The 16,915-nt window shown below is 54.1% G+C and overlaps 1 protein-coding gene across 1 annotated transcript; it reads right to left on the reverse strand.

Annotated features, from left to right (window-relative positions):
* Window positions 1-2,831: 2,831 nt before the first annotated feature.
* AMN (amnion associated transmembrane protein) lies at window positions 2,832-9,156 on the reverse strand. Its single transcript, XM_049790473.1, has 10 exons — window positions 9,100-9,156; window positions 8,557-8,675; window positions 8,436-8,480; window positions 4,273-4,357; window positions 3,912-4,135; window positions 3,691-3,828; window positions 3,493-3,601; window positions 3,329-3,411; window positions 2,902-3,042; window positions 2,832-2,858 (listed from the first exon to the last, which is right to left on the reverse strand). Exons 1-10 carry the CDS (start codon window positions 9,149-9,151, stop codon window positions 2,832-2,834), a joined length of 1,023 nt encoding a protein of 340 aa, XP_049646430.1. The 5' UTR covers window positions 9,152-9,156.
* Between the last annotated feature and the right edge of the window lie 7,759 nt (window positions 9,157-16,915).

The raw sequence follows: 16,915 nt of genomic DNA on the forward strand, positions 1-16,915 counted from the left end.
AGGGATGCCTGGGATCGAACTCTGGTCTATCCCGGGTGTAAATATATATTAATTATAGAGTCCTGGATGGTTGTGGATGGTGATGGATAGATGGTGAGGCCTGTCCAGGCCAGGCCCCTGCATCCCCTTCCAGCCGGAGGGTCTGAAGGTTCAGTGTAGCAGCGAAGAAAAGACAGCCAGTCACGTTCAGGAGACATGAAGCTTTATTATTAATAGGCCACGTCTGTGGCTTCTATCCTGACCTTTTAAGCAGCCACCCTGCATCTCAGTCTTGCCTCCCGCTGAAACTTCTTCCAGAATCTCTCCTGAATCCCTTTTTTTGCCCCTGAGGCAACCCCTTTGTTACCTTCCAAAGACCCCTCCCATAAATGGGCTGGTCTGACCAGGTAAAATAGCATTTTGACTTGGGTGGGAGTGACACTGTAGGCAGCATGCTGCAAGGCAAATGCCCTTCCACTCTGGCCCCTCCAGTCCTCATTTCTTCTTTTGTTTTTGGGTCACACTGGAGGCACTCGGATTACTCCTGACTCTACACTCAGAAACTGCACCTGGCAGGCTCGAGGGACCATATGGGATGCTGGGTGAATCGACCCACTGTCCCATCCTGGGTCAGCTTCGTACAAGGCAAATGCCCTACTGCTGTTCCAGCTCCCATTTCTTTTTTTCTTTCCTTTTTTTTTTTTTTTTTTTTTGGTTTTTGACAAAAACCTGGCACCTTGCAGCACTCAGGGATTACTCCCAGCTCTATGCTCAGAAATCGCTCCCGGCAGGTTCTGGGGACCATATGGGATGTCAGGATTCGAACAACTGACCTTTTGCTTGCAAGGCAAGCTATCTCTCCGGTCCCCCAGCCCCATTTCTTTTTTTTTTTTTTGGTTTTTGGGCCACACCCTGTGACGCTCAGGGGTTACTCCTGGCTATGAGCTCAGAAGTTGCTCCTGGCTTCTTGGGGGACCATATGGGACGCCGGGGGAGCCGGGGGATCGAACCACGGTCCGTCCTAGGCTAGCGCAGGCAAGGCAGGCACCTTACCCCTAGCGCCACCGCCCGGCCCCATCCCCAGCCCCATTTCTAATGGTTCACCTTTCCATGACTATTCGATTTATCATAAGTCAGGGAGATGGAGTGAAGTACGTTTTTGTTTTGGGGGCTATACCCAGTAGCTCTTAGGGAACTTTTTTTGTTTTGTTTTGTTTTGGGGTCATACCCGGCAGCGCTCAGGGGTTATTCCTGGCTCTATGCTCAGAAATCTCTCCTGGCAGGCTTGGGGGACCATGTGGGATGCTGGGATTTGAACCACCGACCTTCTGCATGCAAAGCAAATGCCTTACCCCCATGCTATCTCTCCGGCCCCACTCAGAGAACTTTTGGCTCAGTGCTTGGGAGAGGGCCTTTTGCCAGCAGTAGGGTGGGACCTAGGACTCTTGTGGGCAAGACAAACCCTCAAACACTCAGGTGGAAAGCTAATCTCAAATCTTCCCCTTTCCACCCAAGACTCAACAGCCTACACTGCACCCTCCCAAACCACGCAGCTCATGCATCTCCTGGCCTCACAACACCTCAAACTTTCCTAGTAGTGTCGGCTCATTAGGGTACAGCCAACCTGAAGGAAAAACTCCACAGGAAACTCCTAAACGGAAACTAACACAAGAGCCCAGCTAGCTTCAATCATGGCCCAGTAACCCCTCTGGCACTGACCTCAATAACACCTCAGGGAAAACTATGATCACAAAGTGACACCTGTTGACCTAAGTTGTAATAGTGCAGTTGCCTTTGTTTAGAACACAAAGGGTGGGAGCAATAGCACCGCTGTAGGGCATTTGCCTCGCCTGCTTAGATCCCCAGTATCCCATATGGTCTCCCTGAGCCTGCCAGGAGTGACACCAGAGCACTGCTGGTGTGGCCCAAAAATGAACAACAACAACAAAAAAAAACGAGAAGCAATGTGATTTGTGCCTACGTGGAGGCAAGCTGGGGTGGTGGGTGGGAGATGGGGGACACTGGTGTAGGGAAGGTCACACAGGAGGTGGGGTTGGTATGGGAACATTGAAAGCCAAAAAAGTAAAAAGACTTGGAAACAACCGAGCAGGTTAAAGGAAAGGTCCAACATGACCAGTGGCTCTGGTTCCTGCCCTGGCTGCCCGCAGGAAAGGCACCGGGAGATCCACCGGCAGTTATTGGAGGGTGACTGCGAGTCACCTGCGGAAGCTGCAGATGGAGACCCAAGGAGCCACCAGGGCAAGGGGAGCTGCATGACTGCCCCGCCACGTCCCCACTTTGCCCAGAAACCCTCTAGGTCTGGGGACCCCCACTTCACCACGCGCGAGGCTGGAGGGAGGCGAAAGACCTTTATTGAGCCCGGCCCGGCCGGCCCTTCTGGCCGCGGCTGCGGTGCTCAGGCGTCCGCCTCGAACAGCGGGTTCACGAAGTGGGTGCGGCTGCTCCGGGGGTCCGGGGGCTGCGCGGCACAGCGGGGGCGTCAGGAGGGCCGCAGCCAGGCCGGGGGTCCCAGCTCCGCCCCCCCACGGTCCTCACCGGAGCCTCGGCCACGGCCACGCGGAACACCGGGTTGTCGAAGCCCCGCGGCTCCGCGGGCGCCGCCTCGTCCCGCATCCGCCGCCACCACCCGGGGGGCCGCAGAGCGCGCGTCCCGCGGCGCAGCAGCAGCAGCAGCAGCGTCCCCGCCAGCACCGCCAGGACCAGCGCGGCCGCCACTGCGCCCGCGACCGCCGCGCCCGGCCCGCGCCCCGCCGAGCCCGCAGCGAGCGGGGCGCCCGACTCCTGCGCCGTGGCCGACAGCACCCCGAGGGCCTGGCCTGCGGGGAGGGCCGTCAGCGGCGGGGTCGCGGCGGCGGGGCCTTGGGGGCGCGGGCCGGGGTGCGGCTCACCTTGCTGCGCGACGTCGGCCAGGAGCGCCCGCGCCAGCCGCCCCGCAGCGCCCGCCTCGGACCCGCCGTCGCGCAGCACCACCTGCACCTGCGCCGCCGCCGCGCGCGCCCGCCGCACCTTGGACACGGCCGCCTGCAGGCCCCGGAACTGGGGCTGGGGGACGGGACGGGGCGGGGCGGGGCGGGGCGGTCAGTCGGGCCGGGCTGGGGGACGGGACGGGACGGGGCGGTCAGTCGGGCCGGGCTGGGGGACGGGACGGGACGGGGCGGTCAGTCGGGCCGGGCTGGGGGACGGGACGGGACGGGGCGGTCAGTCGGGCCGGGCTGGGGGACGGGACGGGGCGGTCAGCCGGGCCGCGCTGGGGGACGGGGCGGGGCGGTCAGCGGGGCCACGGCTGGCGGGGTCAGGGCGGGCGGGGCGGGCAGGGCAGCCCGGTTACCAGCGCCAGGAAGTCGCGCAGCAGCCGCGCGCGGTAGCGCTCCAGCTCGAAGGCCGGCCCGGGCTCCAGGGACACCACGGCTCCTGCGGCGGAGGGGCTGGTCAGCGCGGGCCAGGGCCGGGGCCAGCGCCAGGGTCAGGGCCAGGGCCAGGGCCGGCGCTCACCGCAGAGGCCGCAGCACTGGCCGGCGGGCAGGAGCGCGTCGAGGCAGGCGGCGGGCGGGCAGCGGCCTCCCAGGGGCCGGAGCAGCTCGGCGCAGATGAGCGGCTGCGCCTGCGGGCGGAGCGGAGCGCGGGGTCGGCTGAGCCCCAGGCCCCGCTCGCTGGCCGCCCGCCCGCCACCCACCCGCCGCCCGCGCTCACCGGCGCGTTGCCGCACTCGCAGCCCGACGGGTCTGCGCAGCCCTCGGCGCTCACGCTCAGCCGGCCCGGCCCGTGGACGCGCAGGCGGCCGGCGCGGGACGCCAGCCACGCCGCCAGGTCCTGGTCGCGCTCGAAGCTCTGCGGGCGGGGGAGGCTGAGCCGAGCCCGGGCGGCCGAGAGGGGCCCGCCGCCCCGCCGCCCCCGCCCGGCCCGCCGCTCACCTGGCCCCCCGCGGACACGCTGCGGACGCGCAGGGCGCCGGGGCCCAGGCCCACGCGGAAGGCGGCGTCGCGCGGGAACACCACGTCGTCGTGGCGGCACGGGACGCGCTCGGCGTCCACGGCGAAGAGGCGCCGCGCCGGGTCCGAGTCCGTGTCCGCCGAGCGCCACAGGCGCGGGTCCAGCCAGGAGAAGCGGTCGGGGTCCCGGAACCTGGCGGGCGCAGCTGGGCACGCGCGGCCCTCAGCGCCCCGAAACGGGCCCGGCCCGCCGAGCCCCGGCCGCCCGCCCGCCCGCCCGCCCGCCGGCCTCCTTCGCCGTGGACGCGCCACGGGGGCACGGCCTTCCCGCCGGGCCGCTCACCTGTGCCGTCCGGGCCCACGGCGGCCTCCGCCGCGCCGAAAGTTGCTTCCGCGGCCAGGACCAGCTCCCCGTCCAGAGGCAGCAGCTGCGGGGAGAGCGAGGCCGCTGGTCCCTCAGAGCCCCTGAGGACAGGCCCAGTGCCGGCCCGCTTCCCTTCCTGGGCTGGGCGAGACGCGGGAGGGACCCGCAGCGGCTCCTAAGGGCGCCTGGACTTAGCTCCTGTCCCCGACAGGCTCGGGGATCATCTGGGACGCAGGGGTCCACCTCACATCTCTACGTGCAAGACAAGCGGTGCTATGGCTCCGGCCTTGAGCTAGCTCTAAAGAGCCGAAGGTGGGAAAGATAGGACAGTTCAGAGGGCGCTTCTGTGGCCCCCCCCCAAAAAAAATAGATAGGACAAATAAAGATCCAAAGAGTATGTTTATATAAAATAGAAACACTCGAGTCGATGAAGAGCGTAACAGTGAGATATGGCCAAGGCTCAAGGACACTCGTGACTTGGGCCTTCCTGATAAGGAATTTTCCAGAAGTGGAAGCTCAACTTGAGATTGCTGGAATGGACATACAAGGCATGCGGGGGAGAGGAGGATACTAGAAGTAACAGCACGATAACAGTAGAGATGAACTTTCCAGATGGAATGAAAGTGGGGCCCCATAACTGTCCAACGCCTATCCAACAAGGATACAGCCCACAGACTCAAATGCCATCCCAGGAACCCTCAAACATTTCCTGTTTTTGTTTGGTTGTTTTGGTTTTTTGGTTTAGGGCCACACCCAGCAGTACTCAGGGCTTACTCCTAGCTCTGCACTCAGGAATCACTCCTGGCAGGCTCAGGGGACCCCCATGGGATGTGCTGGAGATGGAATCTGGGTCAGTCACGTGCAAGGCAAGTGTCCTTCCCGTTGTGGCTGTGTTATCTCTTCCGCTCCCATGCTCATTACTTTTGCGAGAAAGCACATGCTACCAGGTCAGGAAAAAACTCAGAAGTCAGCAATATCCACGGACTAGGTAAAAAAATAAGAGACAGTACTAAAAAAAAAAAATACAAAACGCATTTTGCCTTGCAAGCAGCCAACCCAGGACTGATGGTGGCTCAATCTCTGCATCCCATGTAGTCCCCTGAGTCTGCCAGGAGTAACTCAACTCCTGAGCACCACCAGGTGTGACACAAAAACAAAACCAAAATAGACAGTACTAATATTTTATATATTGAAAGAAAATAACTTCCTATCTACTACTTTATAAGCAGCAAAGCTATCTCTCCGGTGACACAAAAACAAAACCAAAATAGACAGTACTAATATTTTATATATTGTGGGCCGGAGAGATAGCATGGAGGTAAAGGTGTTTGCCTTTCATGCAGGAGGTCATCAGTTCGAATCCCGGCATCCCATATGGTCCCCCGTGCCTGCCAGGAGCAATTTCTGAGCCTGGAGCCAGGAATAACCCCTGAGCACTGCCGGGTGTGACCCAAAAACCACAAAAAAAAAATTTTTTATATATTGAAAGAAAATAACTTCCTATCTACTACTTTATAAGCAGCAAAGCTATCTCTCCGGCCCCATATTCATTTCTTAAAAAATAAATAAATAAAAGTGTCAGGGCTGGAGAGATAAGTGTCAGGGCTGGAGGTAAGGCGTTTGCTTTGCATGCAGAAGGATGGTGGTTCAAATCCCAGCATCCCATATGGTCCCCCGAGCCTGCCAGGAGCGATTTCTGAGTGTAGAGACAGGAGTGACCCTGAGTGCTACCAGGTGTGATCGGAAAAAAAAAAAAAAAAAGATGTCCAATGCACACAAGAATCAAACTAAATTTTTTTGTTTTTAAGCCACACGTGTGGCACTCATGGATTACTCCTGGCTCTGCACTCAGAAATTGCTCCTGGCAGGCTCGGGGACCAAATGGGATACCTGAGATAGAACACAGGTTGGCCACATACAAAGCAAATGCCCTACCCGCTTCAAAATAGAATTTGAATAAGAAATGCAATTCAGGTGTTGGAGAGATAGCATGGAGGTAAGTTGTTTGCCTTTCATACAGAAGGACGGTGGTTCGAATCCCAGCATCCCATATGGTCCCCGAGCCTGCCAGGATTTCTGAGCATAGAGCCAGGAGTAACCCCTGAGCGCGGCTGGGTGTGACCCAAAAACCAAAAAAAAAAAAAACCAAGAAAGAAAGAAATACAATTCAGTATTAGTCCAAGACTTCCTGCCTCCAAAAATCCCATCAAGATGTTTTTACAGGGGAGCTGGAGCAATAGCACAGCAGTAGGGCATTTTGCCTTGCACATGACTTACCTGGGACGAACCCAGGTCCAGTTCTGGACATCCCATATGGTCCTTGAGCTGGCCAGGAGTAATTTCTGAGTGCAGAGCCAGGAGTAACCCCTAAGTGCCGACGGGTATGGCCTTCCCTCACCAAATAAAAAGATGTTTTACAGGTGAATGAAGACACAAAAACTCTCGAGGAACAATAATTCCTACTTGGACGAGTTGGAGGAAACGCTTTAAAAAGTTTTAGCTGGGGCCAGTGTAACTGCGAATTTCAAAATCAGAAGTACACGATTAAAAAAAATTCTAGGCCCATGTGTCTTATAAGGCAACAATCAAGTGCAACAATTCTAACGAGATCACGTCTTTAAGGATATAGGCCATCCTGTGCCAAAGAATGGGTCGTCTGGCGCCCCCAGGTGGCAGAGTCTTGAAACAAGTTGAGCTAAGTACTCCCAGGGTGCAAAGGTGGTCCCAGCTCAGAAAGCCTCATTGATGTGATATGAAAATAATAGAAAGAGGAACAAACTTATTTTTATCGTATTTCGGAGCACACTCAGTTTTGGTCATGGCTTACGCCTGGCTCTGCACGGTGCTCAGGGACCACCTGGGGTGTCGGGTATTGAACCCAGGTCAGCTGTGTGCAAGGCAAGAGCCCCATCTGCTATCTTATTTCTTCTGTCCTTGCTTAATATTAAGAATAATATTATTTTGGGGTCAACCCCCGGTGATGCCCTGGGGTTACTCGTAGCTGCTGGTATACAAGGAATCATATGGGATCCTGGGGACCGAACCTAGGTTGGATGCATGCAAGAGTACTAGCCACGGTACTATCTCTCCATCCTCATGTTTATTATTTATTTATTTTTATTTTGGAGGGCCACACTCAGAGGCGCTCAGGGGTTTACTCCTGGCGCTGCACTCAGAAATTGCTCTTGGCTGGCTTGGGGGACCAGATGGGATGTTGGGGATTGAACCCAGGTCCATCCTGGGGCTGTCCTGGGTTGGCCACATGCAAGGCAAATGCCCTACTGCTGTTTATTATTTTTTAAAGTGCAAATTAGTCAATAAAATTTCTCACTAGAATTTCCACACACATTTATATAGTAAAACTCTACAGTAGACGGTGAGTTGTGGGCACTTGGCAAACTTGGCATGGTTCTCTTTAACATAGAAACAAGACAGGAATGCTTTGGGTTACTTTTTAACCTAGATTAGTGGTTGGCAACCTTTTTTTTTTCAACGGAGCCAAATCTCGCCAAACCACCATTGAAATTTATTTTGAGAGCCACACAGGGCGGGCGCGCACTGACAGAGGCTAGGAGCAGAGTCCTGACTTGACTCCTGGAGCGGCCACCCGGCTCTGACACAGAAGAGCCCAATTAAAAGTGGATAGAGCCACGTATGGCTCTCGAGCTGCAAGTTGCTGACCACTGAGTCCTAGACATACAGGACAACACTGTAGGAAAAGAAAACAATGGTAGATCAGGAGAGGGAGGACTGTCACTATTCATAAAAATAACTAGAACGATTTTTTGGATTTAGATCCTGATGATACTGGACCTCTGTGGGGACCATGGGTAGAGTAGAAGACTCTCTCTGTGTCTCTCTTCTCTTTGCTCTCTTCTCTCTTTCTCTGTCTCTCTCTGTCGCTGTCTCTCTGTCCCTTTCTGTCTCTCTTCTCTCTGTCTCTCTCTCCTCTGTCTCTCTCTCTCCCCCGCACACCTGCCTGTCCAGACCACCGTAAGAAGCCAGTGGACACTGGGGGCCTGGGTGCGAAGCGGGGTGGGGCTCATTCTCCGGAATACAGAAGCTCCGGCTCGTGCCCACGGGTGCTGGGGGCGGCAGGGCCGGGGCTTCAGTTCGGCCCCGGGGCACGCGGCGGGACTCACCATGTCCGCGAGGCTGTGGGTGCCCCGCACCAGCACCGACACCACCTGCGGGAAGACGCGGCCTCAGCGCAAGGGCCCCGGGCTTCACGCGCCCGGCCCCGGCCGGCCCGGCCCGCCTGACCTTGTCCGCGGCGAACTCCACGGCGGCGCCCGAGCACGGCGTCCGGTTCCGGCTCCAGTTGGCCGGGTCGTCGAAGTAGGTGTTGGGGACCCAGAGTTTGTGGGCGGCGCGAGTCAGCGCTGGGGGCACAGCAGGCTGCAGCCGGAGCCCAGGCCCGAGAGGCGGGTCCGGCCGGCGGGGTGGCCGGGGGTCTTGGGGGTCTGGACGCCGTGGCCGGACGAAGGCGGCCAGGCAGGACGGAGCCCACCGGCAGGCCCGCCATGCGCGAGGCCAGACTGGGCGGGTGGCCCTAACGGGCTGGGGAAACTGAGGCCGGCAGCGTAGTCTCCGTTTGGGCCCCACCCGGCAGCGCTCAGGGGCCACTCCTGGCTCTGCGCTCAGAAGTCGCTCCCGGCGGGCTCGGGGACCCTACGGGATGCCCACGGGACTCGAACCACCGTCCTTCCGCTTGCAAGGCAACCGCCTGCGTCCATGCTACCCCTCCGGCCCCCGGGCCCCTGCGGAGGCCCCCCGAAAGCCGCCCGGCTCCGCTCGCCCCCTTACCGCACAGCTGCAGCGCCAGCAGGGCCCGGCCCAGCGCGCCCATCCTGCCCATCTCTCCCGCAGCCTGCGCCTCCGGGCCGGACTTTGCCCCGGGAGGCAGCCACGGGACCGGGCGCGGCGGGGCGGGGCGCAGGGGCGCTTCTTGGGGGCTCAGGGAAGCTGCTTGTGACCCAGGCGAGGCGCGGAGCTGCGAGGTAAAGGGAGCGCCCGCGCCCGCCTCCGCCCCTGGGGCAGCCCGGCCAGCAGGACTTGGGGACGCTCTTTCGTCCCCCTGGCAGGGTCGGCACCTGCTTTCAGCTGCCAGGATGGGGGGCTCTGCACGCCTGTGTCCTGCCCCTGGTGCTTCCTCGGGGAAGGGGCGCTCAAGTGTTAGGCCACTGAGACCCCTCTCCCCACCCTGCCCCAGGCTGGCTCCACTTCGTTGCCTTCCTACAACCGACTTGGGTCCCATGCAGAGTTTGGGGGGCTCAGCAAAGGCCCCTCCTGGGTTCCAGGGCCCGGAGCTGAGCTTGAAGGCCCTGCTGAATGGTGGGGATCCTCAGGACACAGGAATGAGGCGCTCTTCCGTTCTGAGAGGCTCCCGAGATTGGGGCAATGACCGGTAGCCCATCCCCTGCCAAGCAAGGAAGGCTGTTTGGAAGTGGTGCCATTACTGCTGAGATAGGAAGGATGAGGTCACAGCCTCAACTAAGGGTGTGGACTATGCGCAGAGGTGGCTGTGGGGACAGTGACCCTGAAAGAGATCCCCATACGCGAAAGCTTCGCCAAGGGCGGGAAGCAGGTGCCGGCTCTCCTCCAGAGCTGCCGTTGGACTCTGAAAGGCCGTAGGGCCTGACCAGCAGAGCTGCGGCCACTCACAGGGGCTTCTGGACATGCCTTAGAAAGGGTCCCAGTGGGAAGGAGAAGAAATGACAGGCCTAGAGCAGTGTTTTTCAATCTATTTTGTGCAAAGGCACTCTATTTATTTGTTTGTTTTTGGGACACATCCCGCAGCACTCAGGGGTTACTCCTGGCATGCTCGGGGGACCCTATGGGATGCCGGGATTCGAACCACCGTCCTTCTGCATGTAAGGCAAACACCTTACCTCCATGCTATCTCTCCGCCCCCTCTTTTTTGTTTTGTTTATTTTGTTTTTGGATTTTTTCCCCATGAAAACAGTGTGCCTTTCCCTGGGGGCCAGAGAGATGGCTTGCATGCAGAAGAACGGTGGTTCGAATCCCGGCATCCTATATGGTCCCGGAGCCTTCCAGAGCAATTTCTGAGTGTAGAGCCAGGAGTAACCCCTGAGCGCTGCTGGGGGTGACCAAAAAAAAAAAAAAAAAACCAAAACAAAAAACAAATTACAAGGCACACTACCATTAGAAAACGTTAAAAAAAATTAACTCTTTGTCTATATTGACTATATATAAAGTAATTCTCTTGAATAGGAATCAAATAAACACAAAGGAATTATTTTATAATTACTTTATTATGAAATAATAAAGTATTTTATAATTGTTCATATTTCTGTTCACTTACTCAGTGCGAAACCTGGGTCTGTTTGGCTGAACACAAAGCTGATATTCTGGCAGGAATGAAAGAAAGACACATATGTCTCTCTCTGTCTTTAGTTTTTATAGCAATCAGGCTTGAATAGCTCATCTCACACAGATATGTAGTGGAAAATGGGAGCAATGTCAAAATAGCTTTGTTTACGAGAACAAGGAACTCCTTGGCAGTATCCAACCAAACACTGTCCAAAGGTAGATTGTTGAAAACAGCCCTGGACTGGGCTGAATGGTGATGGGACGAATGGAGGGGCCTTTCTCCTTCAGCTCGGACCATGTGTCTACAACTCTCTCCAGCCAGCAGGTCTGCAGGTTCAGGAAAGCAGCCAGGAAACCATCTACAGCAGGGGTCTCAAACTCGCGGCCCGCGGGCCCTTTGCAGCCCTCCGTACAGCATTTTGTGGCCCGCGGCCGGCCTTCAAATATTGCAGTATTCGCGATTATTTGCTTACTGAATAATCGCAATAAAAATCACATTAGTAAGAAAAAAATCGCATTAAACATTCGCAGTTCCGGGGCCGGGCAGTGGCGCTAAAGGTAAGGTGCACCTGCCTTGCCTGCGCTAGCCTTGGACGGACCGCGGTTCGATCCCCCGGTGTCCCATATGGTCCCCCAAGCCAGGAGCAACTTCTGAGCGCATAGCCAGGAGTAACCCCTGAGTGTTACCGGGTGTGGCCCAAAAACCAAAAAAAAAAAAAAAATTCGCAGTTCTGTTCGGGGTATGCAAATGTTTAATGCGATTTTTTGCGATTTTTTTTTCTTTCTTTTTTTTTTTTTTTTTTTTTTTTTGGTTTTTGGGCCACACCCTGTGACGCTCAGGGGTTACTCCTGGCTATGCGCTCAGAAGTTGCTCCTGGCTTCTTGGGGGACCATATGGGGCACCGGGGGATCGAACCGCGGTCCGTCCTAGGTTAGCGCAGGCAAGGCAGGCACCTTACCTCCAGCGCCACCGCCCGGCCCCTGATTTTTTTTTTTTTTTTCTTTCTAATGCGATTTTTTATTGCGAATATTCGGTAAGCAAATAATCGCGAATACTTTGCGCCTAGCACAGACGTCATTTCCACTGCTCCTTCCCGCTGTCCTTTGCATTATCAGAGGCCTAAGGGAGAGAAGGGAGAGAAGTTTATTACAGAATTAGATTTTGTCATACCTTCATCATGACTTCATCAAAGCCTGCAGTGAAGAGAAAGATTGATGATGAGCACAGACAATTTCAGGAAAAGTGGGAGACGCAGTATTTTTTGTTGAACACAGGGGCATCCCTACATGTCTTATTTGCTCAGAGAAAGTTGCAGTGCTCAAGAAATACAACTTGAGGGGCCGGGCAGTGGCGCTAAAGGTAAGGTGCCTGCCTTGCCTGCGCTAGCCTTGGACGGACGTCGGTTCGATCCCCCGGTGTCCCATATGGTCCCCCAAGCCAGGAGCAACTTCTGAGCACATAGCCAGGAGTAACCCCTGAGTGTTACCGGGTGTGGCCCAAAAATCAAAAAAAAAAAAAAAAAAAGAAATACAACTTGAAACGCTATTATTCAACTAAACATGCTGAGGAATGTGCAAAATATCAAGGAAATGAGAGAGCCAAGCAGGTTGCCAGTCTTAAAGCATGTCTAATGAGGCAAAAAAATTTCTTCAAGAAAGCAACCAAAGAGAATGTTGCATCAGTTGAAGCTAGTTACATGGTTAGTGAGATGACTGCTAAGGCAGGGAAACCATTCACAGAAGGAGAGTTTGTTAAAAAAAAATGCATGTTAGGGGCTGGAGAGATAGCATGGAGGTAAGGCGTTTGCCTTTCATGCAGGAGGTCATCGGTTCGAATCCCAGCGTCCCATATGGTCCCCCGTGCCTTCCCGGAGCAATTTCTGAGCCTGGAGCCAGGAATTACCCCTGAGCACTGCCGGGTGTGACCCAAAAACCACCAAAAAAATACATGTTACAGGGCCCGGAGAGATAGCACAGCGGCGTTTGCCTTGCAAGCAGCCGATCCAGGACCTAAGGTGGTTGGTTCGAATCCCGGTGCCCCATATGGTCCCCCGTGCCTGCCAGGAGCTATTTCTGAGCAGACAGCCAGCAGTAAACCCTGAGCACCACCGGGTGTGGTACCCCCCCCCAAAAAAAAATGCATGTTACAGGCTGCAAGTATTATCTGTCTGGAAAAGAAAGGTCAGTTTAACAAAATCAACCTTTCTGCCAACACTGTGGCAGAGCGCATTCCTGACATGTCAAGTGACATTTATCATCAACTGTGTGAGAAAGCCAAATGTTTTGATGCATACTCAGTTGCCCTTGATGAGGGCACAGTTATAACAGACACTGCGCAGCTCACAATTTATGTCCATGGTGTTGATTGCAATTTTGAATTGACAGAAGAGCTGCTCACAATAATTCCAAATGCATGGCCAGACCACCGCTAATGAGATATTTCGGCATCTGTGTATCACTGTATGCCATTGAGAATGCAGGTTTGCCATGGAAGAGGTTTGTTGGAATAATAACTGATGGAACGCCATCGATGACAGTGAGGAAAAATGGACTGGTGGCACTTGTTCACACTCAGCACTCTCTGCTCATGTCTCCTCCAGATCCATCACTCAGCACTCTTCTGTGCTGCATCCACAATAATCCTCCAGAGTCCAGATCCATCGGTGCTCTTCTGTGCACTGGTGATCTACTGTGATGTCTCCTTTAGTCAGTGTAAAATGAACCCGGAGCCATTTATAATCCGTAACACGCAAAAACATCCAATGATTGGCCTATTTGTGAGCCGAAGTCGCATGTTACGGATGAAATTGGAATTTTGCTCATGACACACCAGACAATATCTCACAGCACGCTAGTGTGCTGCCGCAAAGTAGTTGAAAAACGCTGGCCTAGAGCATTTCATCTGGGGACCTGCTGGGGGATATCCTGATTTTTGTGTCCTTTCTGCTGTGAGAGTAATTGTGACCAGTGTCCTTTGTCCCAGTTCTTTGATGGGCCCTCTGAGACCTGCTGTTGACTCAGGTATACTTCTTTTTTTTTTGGGGGGGGGGGGCACACCCAGTAACGCTCAGGGGTTACTCCTGGCTATGTGCTCAGAAGTTGCTCCTGGCTTGGGGGACCATATGGGACACCGGGGGATTGAACCGAGGTCCGTCCAAAGCTAGCACAGGCAAGGCAGACACCTTACCTTTAGCGCCACCTCCCGGCCCCAACTCAGGTATACTTCTAAACTGGTTATCGATAAATCCTCCAAGAGCTTCCAGAATGAGAAATTGATTCCCATTCCCCTGTCCCCTAGGATGGGGAAGCGATCCTGGTAATATTTATCCACAGCAAATAATACAGACAGACGGGATGGTAAAAAGGCAAGAAAGTCGGATGCAGAATCCTTTGTCAGCCTGCTAGCAGCTCCAAAAGATCAGAGCCTGCCAAGCTAGCTGACCAAAAGTACCCTGAGCACCTTGCTCAACAACTATTTTTCTGTTTTGTTTTGTTTGGGGGTCACACCCGGCAGTGCTTAGGGGTTACTCCTGGCTCTATGCTCAGAAATCGCTCCTGGCCGGCTCAGGGGACAATATGGGATGCCGGGATTCGAACCACCGACCTTCTGCATGTAAGGTAAATGCTCTACCTCCATGCTATGCCCCACTTGCCAACTATTTATTAGCCTCTCAACAGTGCCCCCACCTGGAAGGTTGTAGGTGAGACAACAGGCAGAGATAAGGACATTCAGAGAAATATTATAAAGGCCTCCATATATAACAAGCCTTTCTAGCTTCTCTTCAAAGGATCTCTGCCTTCGGATTACAATTGGGCTTTTCATTTGCTTCAGGAGCTCCCCAAGGAGAGGGGATATGGGAATCCATCTCTCATTCTGGGAGCTCTTGGAGGATCCATCGATAACCAGTCTAGGAGTAAACCTGAGTCAACAACTGGCGCTTGAACATTGATTTGAACCCTGGACCCAAGAAGACAGCGATGATGGTGAGATTCCTGTTCTTGTGTTTAAGTTAGGCTCTTTTCAGATGGAGCCCCAAATCTTGGCCATATGGAGCCTTTTCTAAATGTGGCGGATTCCCATTCTGGGGGCAGAAAGGTCAGTGAGGTAGGGGAGCTGAAAGCTTGGCTCACCCCCTTCAGAGGCCTAGGATTGCGGCTTTTCTGCAAAAAGTCCTTTTTCCAAGGACCTCAGCCTCCTAATTTGCACTTATGGAGGCCATTGATTAGAAAAGGACCAGAAAAAAAAAAAAATGGTTTCGGTAAAAGGACTGAGTTCTGGATGACGGCCTTCGACCCGGACATAGATTGTGGCCTTGGAAATTCCGGACTTTCGGCTCAGGTGACCTTAATTGCTTTAAACGCCCAGACAGTGGCTGCTGAAGCAAAGAGTTATGCTCCCTGCAAGTAGGCACCGCATTCTAACACCAGCTGCTTGAAGGGACAGAGAGGCTGCAGAGAGGCTGACAGAGAGGAGGGAGCTCCGGAGCAGGCAAGGAACGGGCGCTTGCATCTCTAGTCGAGTCTTCTGCGGGGGCCAGGGTTTTGCAGGTTTTGCTTGGGGTTCCAATGTCGTGAGCCCACATGTCTTGGGGAAGCCCAGCTTATTCACGTTTGGACAATTTGGTGATGGGATGAAAAAAATTTTTAAAAAATGAGAGGAGAAAAACAGCAAAGCCCAACGGAGAAGTTGATTTGGTGGTGGTGGGAGGGGTTTGGGTCACACCCGGCAGTGCTCAGGCTCTAGCTCAGAAATCTCTCCTGGTAGGCTTGGGGGACCATATGGGATGCTGGGATTCGAACCACGTTCTACTGCATGTAAGGCAAACACCCTGCCTCCATGCTATCTCTCTGGTCCCAGAAGTTGACTTTGTTTTGTTTGTTTTTGGGTCACACCTTGCAGTGCTCAGGGGTAACTCCTGGCTCTACGCTCAGAAATCGCTCCTGGCAGGCTCAAGGAACCACCGTCCTTCTGTGAAAGGGACCAAGAAGTTTTTGCTTTTTATGAATGCATGTAGTTTAAGTTTGAAGTTTCTCTAAGCTTGCAAGGCGTCCTGTTTCCTGACCTTCAGAGCCACAGGCTAGCATTGGCCGAGATAAGAACCTGACTCTCCTTAAGGAGGGCAGTAGACGCCCAATTTGCTCCTACTTTCTGTTATCTGTGCTGGCAAAACTTTTATTAAGGTGGAGTAAGGGTAAGGCGGCCACCCCCACCTCCAGCCCTTAAGGTAAAGAAATGGAACCTTGGGCCGGGCGGTGGCGCTAAAGGTAAGGTGCCTGCCTTGCCTGCGCTAGCCTTGGACGGACCGAGGTTCGATCCCCCGGTGTCCCATATGGTCCCCCAAGCCAGGAGCAACTTCTGAGCACATAGCCAGGAGTAACCCCTGAGCGTCACCGGGTGTGGCCCAAAAACCAAAAAAAAAAAAAAAAAAAAAAAAAGAAATGGAACCTTAAGTTTAATATTTTTCTGTAGGATAAAAATGTAACTTTTAGTGGTGGTCTGTTAAGTTTTAGCAATTGTCTCTGTGTAACTTTTAGTGGTGGTCTGTTAGGCTTTAACGATTGTTTGCTAAATATCTTTCTCTTAACTGAATTGTGCTGTATTCCTAAGTAATACGTAACAAACAGGAATACTACTTCCGTGACATGCGCTGTCCCTTTGGAAAAGTGCCCTATAAAAACACTGCTTCAGTAATGGTTCGGGGTCTTTGCTCTGGGGTTCATCCCTGAGCACTGACCCTGGTGTCACCCTGGCACCAGAAAAAGAAATCACCCTTTGCAAATTTGCATGGCTTCTGACTCTCCTTGAAACGCTCGACGCCTCGAGTGAGGGGGACTGATCCCCGTACCCAACATCTGCATGCAAGGCAAATGCCCTGCCTCCATGCTCTCTCCAGCCCCCTGAAGTCGATTTAAAAAAAAAAAAAACCTCCTGCATTTGAACTGTTTCAGGTTATCTCAATCCTAGTTGCGGCAGTCCTTGTCTTGCTTGTTTAAATGTTGTACAGTTTTCCCTAATATTTTCAATTGCATGTTTTATGGTGTATTTTAATATAGTAGCCTGTTTCCAAACTGTATTTTCTGTATAAATGTTCTTGAAATTTTGTTTAGGCAAATTTAATGAAAGGAACTAGGATGTTCCAGGATAAAAGTGCTTGGTAAATGGCATTACGAATTTTAACTACAGGTGTATTCTGCAGAAAAGTTCTATCTATGGAAAAGGCTGATGTTTTAATTTTACACTTTGGACTTCATGCTTTGGGGAATTTTAGGGTTTCACGCCTTTGGCTGG

This window comes from Suncus etruscus, chromosome 17 (assembly GCF_024139225.1).
Source record: "Suncus etruscus isolate mSunEtr1 chromosome 17, mSunEtr1.pri.cur, whole genome shotgun sequence".
In the NCBI taxonomy this organism is placed as follows: domain Eukaryota; kingdom Metazoa; phylum Chordata; class Mammalia; order Eulipotyphla; family Soricidae; genus Suncus; species Suncus etruscus.

Excerpts from the sequence above, each read along its gene's own strand:
- AMN (XM_049790473.1), bottom strand. The coding sequence starts at position 9,151 with ATGGGCAGGATGGGCGCGCTGGGCCGGGCCCTGCTGGCGCTGCAGCTG. Across the intron at positions 8,481-8,556 it reads TGGAGTTCGCCGCGGACAAG|GTGGTGTCGGTGCTGGTGCG; the intron begins GTCAGGCGGGCC and ends GTCTTCCCGCAG. Across the intron at positions 4,136-4,272 it reads CGTGGGCCCGGACGGCACAG|CTGCGCCCGCCAGGTTCCGG; the intron begins GTGAGCGGCCCG and ends GCGCGTGCCCAG.